The sequence below is a fragment of the Tasmannia lanceolata genome, unplaced genomic scaffold, assembly GCF_043159265.1.
Source record: "Tasmannia lanceolata isolate RefF3 unplaced genomic scaffold, GAP_Taslan_0.1 ptg000008l, whole genome shotgun sequence".
Taxonomy (NCBI): Eukaryota; Viridiplantae; Streptophyta; class Magnoliopsida; order Canellales; family Winteraceae; genus Tasmannia; species Tasmannia lanceolata.
Window position 1 is genome coordinate 5,295,669 of NW_027518685.1, and position 18,131 is coordinate 5,313,799.

At 39.1% G+C, this 18,131-nt stretch overlaps 1 protein-coding gene across 3 annotated transcripts; it reads right to left on the bottom strand.

Moving 5' to 3' along the window:
• Positions 1-4,561: 4,561 nt before the first annotated feature.
• Positions 4,562-18,065, bottom strand: LOC143884060 (tryptophan synthase beta chain 1). Of its 3 annotated transcripts, XM_077387430.1 has the most exons (7): positions 17,312-18,065; positions 13,147-13,240; positions 11,959-12,507; positions 9,949-10,305; positions 7,168-7,610; positions 6,958-7,052; positions 4,562-4,953 (listed from the first exon to the last, which is right to left on the bottom strand). In XM_077387430.1, the coding sequence occupies exons 3-7, from the start codon at positions 12,295-12,297 to the stop codon at positions 4,781-4,783; spliced, it is 1,407 nt and encodes a 468-aa protein (XP_077243545.1). In that variant the 5' UTR covers positions 12,298-12,507; positions 13,147-13,240; positions 17,312-18,065; the 3' UTR covers positions 4,562-4,780. The 3 variants fall into 3 exon arrangements, with proteins under 3 accessions (XP_077243545.1, XP_077243546.1, XP_077243547.1); XM_077387431.1 differs by lacking the exon at positions 11,959-12,507; XM_077387432.1 differs by lacking the exons at positions 11,959-12,507; positions 17,312-18,065 and adding an exon at positions 14,183-14,546.
• Positions 18,066-18,131: the final 66 nt, after the last annotated feature.

An 18,131-nucleotide genomic window follows, 5' to 3' on the forward strand; every position in this document is an offset into this window, starting at 1 on the left:
TTGTGGCCCAAAAATCATTTTCATAGGATAATCCCAACCATCTGATCTATTTAGGTTTCCATAATATGCAATTCCTCTATAGATCAGAGGGTTGGGATTATCCTTCGGTGTGCCCATCAAATGAATGGTTTGGATCATACTAAGGTGTGTCATCTTTATCAATGTAATGCAAATCAACATCCAAAATACTGATCCATTAAAATTTAGATTCATGAATGACCCAAACACTAGGCTACGTATGGCATCCTCGAAAAAATTTGACGGGTATTTGTGGAGCCGGTTGTGAGAGATGGTCGAAAGTTGATAAACTTGAAAAGGTGAAAAGTGATGAAAGCCAAATCTGGGTTCACAAATTGTCACCCTTTCATCTTATAATACCGTCAACGTGAGACCAATAGTTTCATTATACAATTATATTTAGGGAAATGATATAGGCATAATCATGATTTGATAGTAGGTGCTAACTCACCGTGTCCTATATGTCCAACTGTCTGTTACAATTCCCCATAAGCTGTCTGTCATTAGACCTGGCAAACGGGTAACCCGTGCGGGTACGGGTAAAAAATACCCGCGATCCTAAGGATAGCCATTTCATGTACCCAGACCCCACCCGGGCAGTTACGGGTAAACCCGCGGGTAACCTTAAATTGGGATTGTAATAATTATTCTGAGTTTACGGTACGGGTTTTTGTCAGTAATTGTAATAACATTATATATTTTATTGGATTGTAATAATTTTATGAGTTTAACGTATGTGTTTCTTTCGGTAATTGTCATAACCTTATATATTTATTTCGGTAATTGTCATAACCTTACATAATTTATTGGTGTTTTTTTTCTTAATTTTACAGTTTTATAACCATTTTCTTGTAATTTTTCATTTAAAACTTTTATACTTTAGCTATTTTACATTTTTTTGTGTAATGATTACTTTTTTACTTTCTAGCACCATTCCCATTGCCTGCATCTTTGCACCACCATTGCCACTTGCCGAGAGGAGAAGCTTGGTAGCAAATTATTATAAAATAAAAAAAGATGAAAATGTTATCAACACTACTGGTTTCATACGAGCGCACTATCACTTTATTAAAAGTATGGTATGGCCCACACCATAGGATGATCCAACCGTCCATTAGATGGGCCATAGCCTAAATAGGTTATGCTTCAAAAATCATTTCCATAGGATGATCATAGCCCTCCAATATGAATGTTAGAGGGTTGATCCTAACCTTCTATAGATCGGAGGGTTAGAATCAACCAATGGAAATAATTTTGGGGCATAACCTATTTAGGCTATGCCCCATCTAATGGACGGTTTGGATAATCCTATGGTGCAGGCCATACCGCACTTTTTATAAAGTGAGGAGTTCCCACATAAAAAACAGCAGTGATGATAACATTTCTCAAAATAATTAAATTATACTGTAAAAATACGGGTGCCCGCGGGTTGACCCGACCCCACCCGTGTTTTTGCGGGTTGGGTCACTCGCGGGTTAGTTTTTGACGGGTCACTAAAAGTAGACCCGTGCCCGCAAATTTGCGGGCGGGCCGGGTCGACCCGCGGGCACGGGTCGCTTTTTGCCAGGTCTATCTGTCATCAGCCTTTGACAGCTGATTAAAGCTTATCAAACAAGTTGAGTTGGTGCCTATTATCAAAATATGGTTATGCCTATACCATTTGCCACATTTATCTGATGCGTATACCGAATGAGAGTAAAATATATGCCCATAATAGGTGAAGTAGATTACTAATATATAATAGCATTTCGCCGCATTCTTTGAAATTCATTGAAACGGGTTTGTAAATGTTCAAACCGCTTATGCTATGGGAAAGAAGAAGAATATGAATTGATGCTTTAGTTGCAATTTTTTTTTATAATGTCATCCATTTTTTTATACCCCTTCCTTTGATAGCAACCCTCAATTTCCTCATCTTCCTTTTTTCACATTTTTACCATATTTTTTCTACCCAAACAATTGATGAGAAGTTTACTTGTTTTGCCAGATCGAAATCTTTAAAAGAAGGCTATGGCCTTATAGGGATGCTTGTCCCTATTTTTACTCCTGTATCGGGGATCACAATAGGAGTACTCATGATTGTGTGGTTAGAAAGAGAAATATCCGCAAGGATACAACGTATTGGGCCTGAATATGCTGGTCCCTTGGGAATTCTTCAGATTGTATGGTTAGAAAGAGAAATATCCACAAGGATACAACAATGTAATGGGCCTGAATATGCTGATCCCTTGAGAATTCTTCAAGCTCTAGTGGATGGGACCAAACTGCTTTTCAAAGATGATCTTCTCCCACCTAGAGGTGACATTCGTTTGGTTCGAATCATTCAAAATATCTTTCTTTGTATAGCAATTTACAAAAATAGATGGAAATAAATTGCGTCCAATAGGATTTGAACCCATACCAAACTTTACTCCCAACTTCACTACTACTTCTACCGCACTTTTCTTGTATCTCCTACAAAATAAAACAAACAAGTAACTCTTATGCTTTACTACTACTTCCTACGACATTCTCCTTGTCTCTCCTACAACATCTCATACCGAATGAAACCACAAGACGTACCCATAGGCCTTGTTTGGATTGCAAGAATTTTCTAAGTCAGGCAATTTTCTTACTTTTCAATTGATTTCGGACGGAAAAAGTAACTTGAATCCCATCAGTTCAAATTTAATTTAGTAGTACCTTCAATTTATAATGATATCCCTTTAAATAAGCCATGACTCTATCAGTTTCCATTAAGATCGAGTAGACAGAAAACTTTTCCTGGGGAAATTGTTTTCGACAGAAATGTTTTTTAGGAAAGTCCAGACAGGGCCTTAGGAAATTATTTTCCATAGAAATGTTTTTCATCCATACTTATCCAACTTAATACGGAGTGCACCATGCCACGTCTTTCTCCTCTTTTTGCGTGGATCGAAAGGGAAATGGGCTACGGCTTCTAGTGGATCCACTATAAGGATGAATTCACCCCCTTTTACCGCCCGTCGGTCCGCCGTACAACATTGTACAATCATTTCTCTTTCTCTCTCGCTCGCTCTCACGGTCAACTATCCCTCTCCTCTATCTTTGAGGACAAACCCTCGGTGGGCCCACTAATAAATGATTTAGATCGTTCGAGAAGGTGGATCCATAAAAAGTATATTTAAAAAAAAAATTCATTTCGGTCTACTTGGCTTCAAAGACCCAAACCATCCATTTGTTGGCCCCAACGTAAAGAAGCCTTACCCATAATATTATCTCCATCAGATGATCCAAACCCTCCGATCAACCTTTACAAATCAGAAAGTTAGGGTCATCATATGGATATGATTTTTCAGGAAAGGCCTATTTACAATGGGGCTCATCAAATGAATGACTTGGATAATGGAATAATATGGGCTGCAATGAATTTTTTAATAAATATGCTTGCTTGTGTTTTTGTTAAAATAGAGTGGACCCACATTGTTTAAAGATCTAAACCATCCAGTTGCTAGGGTCCAGCATAAATGTACCAAAAAAAATCAACTCCATTCGATGATCTCAACTCCTAAAAAATCGTCTCAATGGGGCAGTTTGTTCAAAGATCCAAACTGTTCACTGGGGCCACTTTGTGCAAAGATCCAAACTGTTCATCTGTAGAGCCTTGACGTAAATCGGTTGTGCTCCATTAATCCCAGAGAGATGCTGCCCATCGTATTAGATTGGACGGTTAGGATCACTCGTTGGAGATGATTTTTGGGGCACAACCTATCTACATCCAAGCTCAACAATTGAACAGTTTGGATCTTTGAACAGAGTGGCCACATTGAACTTTCTAAAAAACCACTTGTTTTTTGAGCTATGCACATAGGAGCTATGTAACAGGTGGGCGTAATGTATATTGTGTCGGTAAATAGGTGAGCATATATTTTATAAGTAAAGATGATCATCCCAACCCTCCGATCTATAAAGAACTGCATATTATAGAAACTTCTACAGATCAGAGGGTTGGGATGATCCTATGGAAATGATTTTTGGGGAACAACCTATTTACGTTTTGTTCCATCTTATGGACGGTTTGGATCATTCTATGATGTGTTCGGTACAGTACTTTTTTAAAAATAAGGGACTATAAGGGCTTTTACACCATATAAAAACTCCTTTTTATATATTGCATGATGACAGGAGCAATCTGGGTAATTGTGCTTGTGTTATTCAATAATGTCTACGTTTTCTCTGCTCACATTGAAGAATTACTCGAGGGTTGGGCTTTGCCTCTTGTCCTAGAAGAGGTCAAAAACTGGAGTTTATCCCTTCTAGCATTCTTGTGAGTTATTTGGAAGGAAATGAATAAAATGATCTTCAAAGATATGGCCAATATTTGCCATAGATTGAACTAGTGGGTATTCTCACTGGTTGTTGAAAGGCTAGTATTCTCCTAGAATTCAAAAACATTGATAGCAATTCTCTCGTTATATCATGGGACATAATTCGTCTTAGCAAGATTCACCTGACTAAGCTGATCCCAGTTAGACTATTCCTCCCCTGTGTTTTGTTAAGCTTAACTTTGATGGTTCCTGCAGAATGAACAAAGTTCCAATGCTCATATTACATTCAGAATGGAAACATTTTTATTTTTTTTTTATTGGTACAGAATGGAAACATGACCCAGAATTGCGAAGATCAAAATCCTTTCCACTTCTTCACCTAAGAAAAAACCAAACTGTAAATAAATAAGGAGACATTCTGTTTATTTGACAGGTTTAAGATACTGATTGAAACAAATGGCACAAAACAAATTCCATCAAACTTCCGGATATTTGATAGCAGTTTGGACATCCTTATCTCTGCCGCTGCAATTCAGAACGATCTTCGCACCATCGGGTAGAGTGGGGCAGAGCTTCTCTAAGTAAGCCAAAGCATGAGAAGTCTCCAGAGCTGGGATAATACCCTCAAGTCGAGATGCTTGTTTGAAAGCTGTATGAAAAAATAATAACACACACAAGAGAGACATCAAGGGGTGCACGCCAGTAAAAAAAAAAAAAAAAAGTTGCAGAATAACCACAAGTTTAATAACAAATATCACAAAAGAATCAATGGTTAAGGATACAGATATATGTTTGCGGCACTTCAATGTCACTGAGGAATGAACTGTCAATTTTTTGTAAAATATGAACATGTTTTCAAATAGTAGAGCATTCCTTTTATCTAATATTCTGGTAGGGGTCCTGCCTAACCGCAGCTTGCCAATCAAAAAAAAAAAAAAAAGGTAGATAATCATAATAATTTGACTGCAAAAAAATAATCTTACTGAATATGGAATTGGCAGATGGGACTTCAGAAAATAGAACTATCTCCAATTAAAAGAAAGGGAGTTCACTCAACTAATTATGAGAAACAACCAACTGACTTTGAGCTTTTTTACTGCAAATGAAAGAAAACCGGGACGGAAAGCAAAAAACAATGAGTCGCTTGCCATTAATGTCGCTCGCATGCCATTAATGTCGTTGGATTTTATTTTTTTGAAAATTAACAAATACATTCATACTAGCAAAATTTACAATGGGGACCAGTAGTCCCACCAAATTTACATAGTATGAATTGCCTAGGAGCATTCTCTTTGGCCCAAAAGAAAAGCCCATTACCCCTCATACTACCCCTTACATTACCCAAGCCTTCATTGTAACGAATCCAACAAAAGGCCCTATTGTGGGGCCCATAAAGTCAGAACCGTGACCTGCCACGTCACACAGACTTTTCCACCACAATCCGAATTCGATTTTCAAAAATCCCGCTCGAAGGCCAAGAGCTAATGTGGGCCCCTAACCATGCACGATAGCCGACTACCCAACAACACCATCGGTTCTCAGGCGGCCTCCACCTTGTACCACCACCAAAATCCGGCAGGTCATCCTCTAATCCCTTCTACGTCTATTCCACAAAAATCAATTCCACGAGGGGAGTTTCAGCCATCACCATCGTCATCAAGCTATAGATGGCCTTTCACGGCTCCAGGTCCAGCACCCCTCGGCCTCCGGCAACCTCCACAGTTTTCCTCTAATCCAGATCTAGTTTCACGGCCTCCACGGCTCCCAATCCAGCCTCCACGGTCTCAGATTCTGCCTCCACAGCCCTAGATCTAGCCACCACGGAAGAGCCATGCTCCAAATCGAGCCTCCACTGGCCATCACGCCCATCCTCAGGCCACCCACAATCTTGATTTCGAAGACCACAACTTCCTACAGTTAAACCCAAACACCCTATTGTTAAATCCGTCGATCTACAGCCTCCCATATCCCTCATGGCCTCCGGCTCCGATAATCCATGGCCTCGCAGCGCTTATAGCTGGCCTTCCACGGCTTCAAGTCCAACACCCCACAGCCTTTCATGGCCTCCGGCAACCTCCACGGTTTTTCCGGCTCCAGATCCCATTTCACGGCCTCCATGGCTTTAGATTCGGCCTTCACGGCTCCCAATCCAGCCTCCACGGCCCCAGACCCTACCTCCACAGCCTTAGATCTAGCCACCCTGGAAAAAAATCATGCTCCAGATCTGGCCTCTAGGGATCCCGATTCGACCTCCGCGGCTGATCTTTTGCCAACAATGGGAGAGACGAGAAAAACAGGGAGAGACGAGAGAAATAGGGCGAGACTCAAAAAGCAGTAATGGGGAGAGACGAGAGGGAGAGATTCCAAAAAGAGAGAGAGAGATAGAGGGGGGAACGAGAGAGAGAGAGAGAGAGGGGGGGATGAGAAAAGGGAGACGAGAGGGAGAAAATGCCTCCATCCCTAGGGCGAGCTTTTATGTCGCCTCTTTTTTCTCAAAGCTTAATGTCACTGGATTTAGCTCAGTCAAAAGCATGGGTATAGATTATATTACCATACATAATTGCAAGATTGTAAGTCAGGAAATATGGAATCATATATTTTCTGTGCACTTTGTGGCACCTGTATCTTCAAATAAAATGCATTTAAGTTGTACCTTCTAGTGCCTCCTGATCGGTGACACTATAGTATTCAGCACGTCCTATATCCTTGAGAAAACTGTGCTCTGGTCCAACCCCAGGGTAATCCAAGCTATACAAGATGAAGGAAAGGATTAATACTGACAGTGTAAGGGCAGATAAATTATGTATAGAAAGGCACAAATAGGGGGGAACAACAAGAGGAAATTCCAATTTGTAATTCTTACCCAGCACTAATAGAATGAGGCTCAATTATTTGACCATCATCGTCCTGCAACAAATAACTCATAGCCCCATGTAGAACACCTACCTCCCCCTTTGTTAAAGTAGCGGCATGCTTACCACTGTCCAATCCAAAGCCTGCAGCCTCTACCCCAATTAGCCTTACATCTTTATCCTCAACGAACTCATGAAAGAGCCCCATTGCATTTGAACCCCCACCAACACAAGCAACCAGCACATCTGGCTTTCCACCCCATTTTTCCATTGCCTGTTTTCTGGTTTCTTTGCCAATCACTGCATGAAATTCTCTGACCATCATTGGATATGGATGTGGGCCTGCAACAGACCCCAAAATGTAATGGGTTGACTCCACATTAGTTACCCAGTCACGTATAGCCTCTGATGTGGCATCTTTTAGCGTGGCTGTCCCAGAATGAACCGCTCTTACCTACATGGCGTAAAGATTAATTGCTTTGATAAAAGTTAATAGCATAGCAAAGAAAAACAGTAATGAAGAATAGCAGCTAACCAACATTCATTGCTTGCTTAGAAAATTGGTTATTTGGTAACTTTAAACAAAAAGTGAGTCATGTATCAAGAAGGTATGAGACAGTTGTTACAAATCATAGAATCATATATCTTGAGAAATTAAAAACTGGTAATGAATTGATGATGGCATTCAAGGAGGCAATAAGCCACATTCAATTAAATGTTAACAGCAAAAGCTCAGCTCAAGTCATTGGATGAAGAAGGTATCTGTATATTGGCTCAAATGTTGCTTGTGTTGACTAGATCATGAATTAATTTCCTTATTTTCAATGTTCACAGAAATTCAACTTAGTTTTACATGTGAAAAACAAGATGCCCAAAAACATATAAACTTTAGGGTTCCTTTCAGGTCCAGCGATGGTTGCTTTTTCACAATTATATTCGACATTTCATAATTGAGGGGCTGAGATCAACAAGATAAATCAACCTTCCTTTCAAGTAGAGTTTTCTAGTAGCAGCAGTAGTATGACTACTTATGAAAAAATCTAGAGAGGGATGCTTATTTTATTTTATTTTCTGATTTACGCAAGCAACTTTCACTTAATTTTTTAATAATTTGATAATCATTAACAAGAGAATCATGGCATGGGATGTTTGAATTCACTCTCCCAGCTAAAAATTCTATGTCCCTTTTCAATGGTTGCTCATCTGCAAAATGTGGGTAAAGGTGATACCCACAATTCAAAGCAAAATGAAGATACACCAGAGACTCAAAAACAGAAATGGCAGATATATAATTCAATGGTTACTTAGAGGTGGTATCACCAGTTGGACCTTTTGGGTTGAAGGTGATACCTCCAAATCAAAGCAAAATGAAAATGTGGCAGAAACTCAAAAACAGAAATGGCTGAGATACAATTCAATGGCAACTTAATAAGTGGTGTTGCAAATTGGGGCCTTTGGGTGGAAGGTCAACCATAAGGCAACATAGGATTAGAAGATGGCCATGCACCTCCACCTACTCCCCTCAACTCTCACCCAATCTTTTCCCAAAGAATAACTTCAGCCAATTCCTGAGAGGGCTAAGATCTTAACACCTTCAGACCATCCTCGCAAAGACTTTGATCTACAAACTTTGAAAAGCAATTCAAATTGATGAGTAACTGTCACAGTATCAAAGTCTTCACAATTCGACTCTAAAGTAATTGCGAAATAATTATTATAAATCATGATGGAAAAAGGCATAAACGCAATCAAATCTTAACTTTGTATAGCAATTCATGAGAAAATAACCTGTCACTATTTTAAAGTCCTTAGAAGTAGTTGTGAAATATTTATTATCAAAGTGCTCACAATTCAACTTTAGAAGTCATTGAAAAATAGGTAACATAAATCATGATGGTAACGCTATCAAATCTTAACTTTGTATATCAGTTCGTAACAAAAAAAACTTATCCCTAATTTAAGTTCCTGAGTGACAAAAAAAGAGGGTAGGAATTTTGATCATTATACAAAAGCACAACTTGGACACCTTGCTCAGTTTGGTCCTGGATCTGAGCAGTGAGCACCAAGTCCAATACACAGTGCTTTCTGCATAAATACAACTTTAGTCCAAAATTTATGATGGGAGGAAACCAAAATTGCATCTTTCAGATTATGTTGGATCTGAATGCCTAGGAAGCTAACCTAGGTGTTAGTCACAGTATGAAGCTGAACCTATCCAATAGTAGGCTTCAACCAATAAAGGTCCCGGATCAGATTTTATTTCTATCCATTCTTTTCTAGTCTTCTATGATTTCCTCAATCTCTAAAAAATCCTTAAGAATTTTACAACGACAAGCAAGTCACTAGTCCAGTTACTGATTGGGGTATGCCAACAAAATTCAAAAACAGATTAATAAGTTGAGCAGTTCTGATTGCGGTATGCCAACAGAATTCAAAAACAGATTAATAAGTTGAGTTTTGTTTTTCAACAACAGATACTAATTGAGAACATGGTTGATGCATCTATAGGTAGTTGACTAGTGGTCATTGGTACACTATTTTAAAGTGATTTAGAGTAAATATCTTTACACTACTGCTTTCTTTGATAGCTTTGTGCCTTGGAAAAAGGGACAGCATCCCAATGCATATTTTTTCCAATAGAAGTATTTAGAAGATGTCTAAATAGAATTTGGAGAAATTCCTGCTGCCATATGAATTTCCCGGCACCACAATAATTTTGCAGTGAATGAGAAATAATAAAAAAATAGCTCTAAGGGTCACAATTGCTACAAACAAGGATAGCAACAACAAACCTCTGCCCCGAGAAGCCGCATTCTGAAAACATTTAGGGATTGCCTCTCCATATCTTGAGCACCCATGTATATAATACACTCCAAACCAAATCTCGCACATACAGTAGCAGTTGCAACTCCATGCTGACCAGCTCCTGTCTCAGCTATGATGCGTTTTTTCCCCAAATGCTTGGCGAGCAAAGCTTGTCCAACAGCATTGTTGATCTTGTGTGCCCCAGTATGGTTAAGATCTTCCCTCTTCAGGTATATGTGTGGGCCCTCACCGTTTGCGCGTTTATAGTGGTCAGAAAGCCGCTCAGCAAAATACAGTGGGGTCTCCCGGCCCACATAATCTTTTAAAATCCCATTGAGTTCTTTCTGCAAATTTAAAAAAAAAAGAAAAGCAATATGGATTAAAATAGGGAGTGGCAGAGAACCAATCAAGCCAAGCCTTGTAAAAAAAAATACAGATGAAATAATAATAATTAAAAACAGACACGCTGAGCAACAGAATAAAATTATGCAAATCGATGCTTCCAAACAATAATAACGGCAAAAATAAGGAACAAAAATGATGGTATCTCCACTCCCTCAAATCATGAACATTAATAAAGCAATTTCTTGAATGCCTGCACACAGCTATTAAGTAAAAAAACAAAAATCCATATGACCAAATAGCAAAAGAATAAAAAATTAAATAAAAGCTCAAGGTGTTTAATCAAATAAACAGTCCATAAAAAGGCCCATAACTTCCACCCCTTAAGAAAAAACCATGCTAATTGAGCTGGCAAATAATCATAGCGAGGCGTATCTACGGTTCTACACTCAACCTACCAGAAGTTGGTAGCAAAGCGCATAAACAAATAAACTCGTAAAAAGAACATCATGTTATATATTATAAATTAGAGGAAAAGGATTGTACGCTCCAGCGTACCAAGCTTATGGTACGCTCGAGTGCCCAATCACATATGGGCCCACTTTGTTAGGATGATCTAAAGCATTCATTTGAAAGGCCCTTACATAGATGGGGTGTGTACCAAAAATCAGCTCCATAGGATCATCCTAACCCAGCCGTTTGTGGAGGGAAAAATGGACAGACCACAAATCTGCCCATTTTTGCCCTCCACTTTTGGAGGGGTTAGGATGATTCAATGGAGCTGATTTTTGGTACACACCCTATCTATGATACGGCCTTGCAAATGAATGCTTTGGATCACCACAAAAAATGTGGGACCCATGTGATTGGGGCACACTCGAGCGTACCATAAGCTTGGTACGCTCGAGCGTACAATCCTTTTCCTCTATAAATTATTATATTACTAATAATGTAATTGGTATTATTAATTATATTATATTACAATCCTGTTAAAATTCTCGGTGTTGGGCGTTGTATCTGGAGATAGAATTTCAAGAGTTCATCTGCATCTAGACGTGGGAAATTACTATCTTAGAGATAGCTTCCCGGAAGTACCTTGCCCAATTAATTCTTTTGTTCTATTTTCTGCGTTCTGTTCTATCTTATTTTCTACAACACATCATTTATCAAATCTAACAAAAAAAGGAGAACATCCCTCATTTCATAATAATCACGGCATCAAAATGGATACAATCCTGAAAGAACCACCTCTTTTGAGCAGTTAAGCAGGTTGAAGCCACATTCTTGTTGTTTATACACAGAGCACCTTCCAACTGAGATATGGAATTGAGCTCAATCATCAAAGAATCTCATTCATAAGAGTACAGAAAGCTATCCAACACACAGTAAATAAAATAAGAACAGATTAAAGCATGTAAAATAAAAAATTAAAAGGCAAGAATAGACCAAATTCTCCAAATAAAATCCATCATGCAATCCATAGACACAACTCAGAAACATATCTAAGTTACAAAACAAGACCAATTACCAGAAGTTACAAAACAAGACCAATTACCAGAATTATCAGGAAGAAAAAGACCTTTCAAACAAACAATCATCCCCAATTCTCCAATTCCTTGAAAAACTAACAAAAATAAATGAATAATATTACAAACCTGAAAATCTACATCTTCAGCGAGAGACCGGAATGCGGATTCGAGCTCACTGAGAGCGTACATTAGGGTTTCAGGGACGTATTTTCCCCCGAATCTTCCAAACCTACCAAAAGAATCCGGTCTCAATGAAACCCTAAGTTTGCTTTCGTTCTCCATTTGAACAGGCAAATCTTGCGCGATAGTGCATGAAATCGAAGGCAGTTTCCGAGCAGAGGAATTCGAGGAGAATTTGTTCAATCTGAGGCGTATTTGAAGGCATCTATTGAAGGAAGAGAACGAGGGTTTGGAGATTGAGGAATTAGGGTTTCTGTAACTAGGGTTTGAAACAGAGAGAGCCATTTGAGAGGTTTAGATTGATAGCAATGGGGTTTTAGGAATGGGCTTTTTTATTTTAAGGGAGACGTGATTAATGTGAGCATCACTCGCGCGTGCAATTACGCGATTTCGTTGGGGGTAGATGAGGGGTCTTTTTGGCCAGAAACAATGTGAGGATTTCGCGGGCTGTGTTCGAATAATATCTTCTATAGGCTCTGTTCACTTGTTTGCTAGCTGCAGGAAAAGATTCTGACGTGAAAAACTGGAAAATAAACTGTGAAAAAATTCCTTTTGTGAGAAAATTCCGTTGTTCACTTGGCCGAGAAAGGAAAAGAAAGTATGCAGGCAAAATTGTTTTCTCAGGAAAGTGATTTTCCCATCTTTTTGGTGAGAAAATTTAGAGGGAAAGTGCAAGAAAGTTGGTTTCCATGTCATTATTTATATGTTCCACCTGTGTAATTCCGCTTTCCCGAGAAAACAAGTGAACGGCGGAAAATGTCAAATCATGTCCAATCACGGGAAAATTCGGCTTACTTTCTTCTCCTTTCCTTTCTCAAGAAGGCAAGTGAACAGAGCCATAAAGAATATAAATGGAAAACTACAATAAGCCTCCTACATCAAAACATATCTATAAGAATCTCCCAAAATTTTCATGGTTACCAATGGTACAATTTTGTGCCTGAAATGGCTTTTAATTTTCTCTTTTCCCCCATTTTGCTCTTTATTAGATTACCCTTACAAATCCCTCTCCCTATCTATAAAAAAAAAGGAACATCTATCTCTAATGAGATTTTATATTGTATAAACCCGTATGGTTGTGTGCCCCAGTGTGGTTAAGATCTTCCCTCTTCAGGTATATGTATGGGCCCTTACCGTTTGCGCGTTTATAGTGGTCAGAAAGCCGCTCAGCAAAATACAGTGGGGTCTCCCGGCCCACATAATCTTTTAAAATCCCATCGAGTTCTTTCTGCAAATTAAAAAAAAAAGCAATATGGATTAAAAATAGGGAGTGGCAGAAAACCAATCAAGCCAAGCCTTGTAAAAAAAATACAGATGAAATAATAATAATTAAAAACAGACAAGCTGAGCAACAGAATAAAATTATAAAAATTGATGCTTCCAAACAATAATAACAGCAAAAATAAGGAACAAAAATGATGGTATCTCCACTCCTTCAAATCATGAACATTAATTAAACAATTTCTTGAATGCCTGCACACAGCTATTAAGTAAAAAAAGAAAAATCCATATGACCAAATAGCAAAAGAATAAAAAATTAAATAAAAGCTCAAGGTGTTTAATCAAATAAACAGTCCGTAAAAAGGCCCATAACTTCCACCCCTAAAGAAAAAACCATGCTAATTGAGCTGGCAAACAATCATAGCGAGGCGTATCTACGGTTCTACACTCAACCTACCAGAGGTTGGTAGCAAAGCGCATAAACAAATAAACTCATAAAAAGAACATCATTTATCAAATCTAACAAAAAAAGGAGAACATCCATCATTTCATAACAATCACAGCATCAAAATGGATACAATCCTGAAAGAACCACCTCTTTTGAGCAGTTAAGCAGCTTGATGCCACATTCTTGTTGTTTATACACAGAGCACCTTCCAACTGAAATATGGAATTGAGCTCAATCATCAAAGAATCTCATTCATAAGAGTACAGAAAGCTATCCAACATACAGTAAATAAAATAAGAACAGATTAAAGCATGTAAAATAAAAAATTAAAAGGCAAGAATAGACCAAATTCTCCAAATAAAATCCATCATGCAATCAATAGACACAACTCAGAAACATATCTAAGTTACAAAACAAGACCAATTACCAGAATCATCAGGAAGAAAAAGACCTTTCATCAGGAAGAAAAATAAACAAAAAAAAATGAAGAATTTTACAAACCTGAAAATCTACATCTCCACCAAGAGACCGGAATGCGGATTCGAGCTCACTGAGAGCGTACATTAGGGTTTCAGGGACGTATTTTTTCCCGAATTTTCCAAACCTACCAAAAGAATCCAGTCTCAAAGAAACCCTAAGTTTGCTCTCGTTCTCCATTTGAACTGGCAAATCTTGCGCGATAGTGCAGAAAATCGAAGGTAGTTTCCAAGCAGAGGAATTCGAGGAGAATTTGTTCAATCTGAGGGGTATTTGAAGGCATCCATTGAAGGAAGAGAACGAGGGTATGGAGATTGAGGAATTAGGGTTTCTGTAACTAGGGTTTGAAACAGAGAGAGCCATTTGAGAGGTTTAGATTGATCGCAATGGGCTTTTAGGAAGGGATTATTATTTTAAGGGAGACGTGATTGATGTGAGCATCACTCGCGCGTGCAGAAAATTGTCTAAATACGCGATTTCGTTGTGGGTAGATAGGGGGCATTTTTTGGCTAGAAAATCTTTGTGGGATACGTGCCATTTTTTTGTACCCCACAAAACTCCTAAAATGTATGTGCGGATTTCGCCCTACATTTTTATTTTTTATTTTTTTGATTGGTAAACTGGGGTTAGGCGGGACCCTGACCAGAATTTATTGATAAGATAAAAAAGTACAGCTAAGGGGGCTCAAAAGCCAACAAAAAGGGAACAAGCTCCCAACAGGTTAGCAGCCAAAACAAGGGCCTATGGCCAAAAAAAGAGAAATACAATAAGGGCCTTTGTCCAAAAAAGAAGAAATAATAGGGGGGCCTATGACCAGATCTGAATAAGATGGAGATGCTATAACCGGAGAGGGCTCCTCACACGATCCTGAGCCGAGACAGAAACTGCCTCAAGAGGATGCCAAGAATAATAGTTCCCTGATACATTAAAGACGATTGTATAACGTCCCTGCCGAGTCCAGAGCTATAAGATGGACAAGGTGAGAGGGGAGATCGTCGCAGTTGAGGCATTCACCTTTGATGGGGCAGGACCATTTGGACAGGAAATCAGCAGCAGCATTGCCCTCTCTCCAAAGGTGAGTAATTTTCCAGGATGTGAACGCGCGCAGGCCTTTATCGATGCTGAAAAGGAGGGGAATTTGTTTCCATGGGCAATCGACTTTCTGCTCAATGATTTGCACCACGAGGAGGGAATCCACTTCAATCCAAATGTTGCTGGGCTGAGAAGTTTTAGCAAGATTGATCCCTTGTAGGATGGCTAGGAGTTCAAGCCCATGAATGCTTTGAGATTGGACATTCAAGGAGAAGGCAGATTTCGGGTTCCCTTCATGGTCTCTAATGATGCCTCCAATTCCAGCAAGGTCCCCGTCCAAAGAAGCATCAGTATTCAGTTTTATATAATTTGGGGGAGGCTTCACCCATTGGCATTGAAGGGATCTGATGGGGGGAGGGATACAGGGGCAGTTAAAGTTGGAAGCAGTGGATCGGGCAATAGCCGTGTCCCTCGCATGCAGGCCAAGGGAGCGCAGCCTCGAGCCGATGGCAAACACGATCTGGTGAAGGATTTGGGTTTTATGGTTGGGTTGATTACCATGGAGCTTGTCGTTCCTTTCTTTCCACAGGTGGTAGATAGTTGTGGAAAAGGCTAATTTGATGCCAATGGAGGATTGGTAATCTCCGGAAGAATTATTCCTGATCCATTTTTCTTCATCAGACAACAGCTTCTTTGGTTTTCTTCGGATGGAAAAATGCCGAAGAATGGTGCTCCATACCCAGGAAGAGTAGGAACAGGAGAAGAATAAGTGGTTGACATTCTCATGGTCAGCATGACAGAGTAAGCACCGAGTGTCGTTGAGATGGAGGAACCAGAGTCTGTCCATTGTACTGAGTCTGTTTTGAACGGCTTGCCAGGCTGTGAATGAGTATCTTGGGACATGGCCTTTGCACCACACCGTTTTGGTCCAAGGAGGTTTTGGGTTTCGAGATTTGATAGAATTCCAGGCGCTCTCGTGAAGGAGAATTTGCCATTCGGGGAAGGCATCCAAATGGGTTGATCAACGCCTCTAGGAACAAACAGACCAGTGTTGATAATCCTCTTGATGTCAGAGTAGGGGTGAGTTTCAAGAATTGGATCCCAAGTTTTTCCATCATAGAGTTGGTCAATAGTGGCATTGAGGGGGATTGGGGTGAGGGTGGTGTCTATGGAGTTATGAGTGAGCAATGGACCACCCGGATGCCAAGGATGAGACCAGAAATTGATATTTTTTCCAGGGCCAATGATGTAGCAGACATTCTTTTTTATTGAGTCTCGAGCATTAAGGATTCACCTAAAGCCCCAAGATAGGCTTTTGGGCATTTTGGCCCACCAAATAGACTTTTGTTTGATGTACTTGTGTGGACCCCGATCCGGGAGAGAGGTGGGGGACGAGCCCCCAGCGGCCTCTTGGATTATCCACGCGTGAAGGAGAGCTCTACCAAGGAACTCTCGAAACAGGTGCCACCCCCATAGCATAGCACGAGTGGCGATATAAAAGAGATACCTCTCGATTCGGATTACAAGGGAACTATACCTTAGTTTGCATCCAAACTACTAATTCTCATCTATACTACAGACTCCATCTTTACAGGCTTCCAATAAATAATGTAACTGTTCAACAGATATCATGAGGATACATCAATTTTTTCAATGATTTCAATTAATTACTACTTCAAATAATCATGTTATACTGATATAGCTAATAGCTCATGACTATGAAAAATAAAGAATACAAAATTTTACATTCACAGCTCTCTGAAAATACGGATCCCTAAGCTTAAGATCTCGAAAGAAAACTATAAAATTAGAATCTAGATAATTTGTAACCAATCTAACATATTTTTTTTTATATATTTCTCATTCTAACACAGAAAATCTCAGCTAAAAGAAAGTTAAAAAAAAAATTCATCTCATTCTCGAATTTTGTGAAACCATTTCAAAATTTTCAAAACCTAAAAGAACTTAGACTATAGAACGTAAATCCATAGCATTAAGCACACTATTTCCACGAACACTCATGCAATCACATCATTAAACCTCTGAAATTTTGCTGAAAATAACCTTTTTAAGAGATTTTGAACAAATAAACTATTTAGCCACTAATCAAAGAGAAAATACCTGTTAAATGAATCTATTTGCTTTTTCCTCTTGAATCGCAATGGATTTCCACAAGAAAATGTAATAACCGAAGCTATAGAACCAAGGAATCAAATGAATTTCAGAGAGAAAAAAAATTCAGATTTACAGTGAGATGACTTGAACAAAGAGAAGCTATAGTTTTTGGAGTTTTAGAGAAGCAAAAGGTGAAACTAGGGCTTGAGGTTGGAAAAAATAACAGATCTGGACAACAATAACGAAAAACAAGTGTTATAAGAAAAGAATTTTGCAGACCGGATCTCCGGCAATCTTGTCTAAAAATATCAATCGAAGAAGAAGAAAGAAAAAGAAAAAGAAAAAATTAAGGTTTTAGATCTGGAGCTAGGGTGAAATTAAACAAAGAAAGATGATGCTGCTGAAAGAGATAACAGGCAGGAGGAAGATATAGCTAGAACCTTGGCGGAGGTAGGCCGGAATCCGGTGAGATTTTGGCCGGAGAAGAAGATCGGAAAAGAGGTAAATCGAGTTAGGGTTCTATTTTGTGCTGGATCTAGGTTTTTCCAGAGAAGTGAATGGAAAAGAAAATAACAAGAGGTGAAACAATCACAAGGAGGAGCTCAATCGACACTCCGGTAGGACGACCGGAGAAGAAGACCAGAGAAGAAGGCCGAAGAAAATGGAAACGAGCTAGGGTTTGGAAAAAAAAAAAACGAGATATAAATTTTCTCTCTCTAAAAACCTTAGAGCTATTCTCTCTCTAGAAATATCTAACAAACCCTTTTTTATTTTTATTTTGAAATGAAAGGCCTCATTGGTATTATCGATTGTTTGCTTAATTTTT

What these genes read in the sequence shown, in the direction of transcription:
- LOC143884060 (XM_077387430.1), bottom strand. Translation starts at nt 12,297, where the DNA reads ATGGCTCTCTCTGTTTCAAACCCTAGTTACAGAAACCCTAATTCCTCA. An exon ending in CTGAAGATGTAGATTTTCAG is followed by an intron (nt 10,306 to 11,958) that starts GTTTGTAATATT and finishes TTAAATTTGCAG; the next exon opens with AAAGAACTCAATGGGATTTT. An exon ending in CGATCAGGAGGCACTAGAAG is followed by an intron (nt 4,954 to 6,957) that starts GTACAACTTAAA and finishes TTTTTCATACAG; the next exon opens with CTTTCAAACAAGCATCTCGA.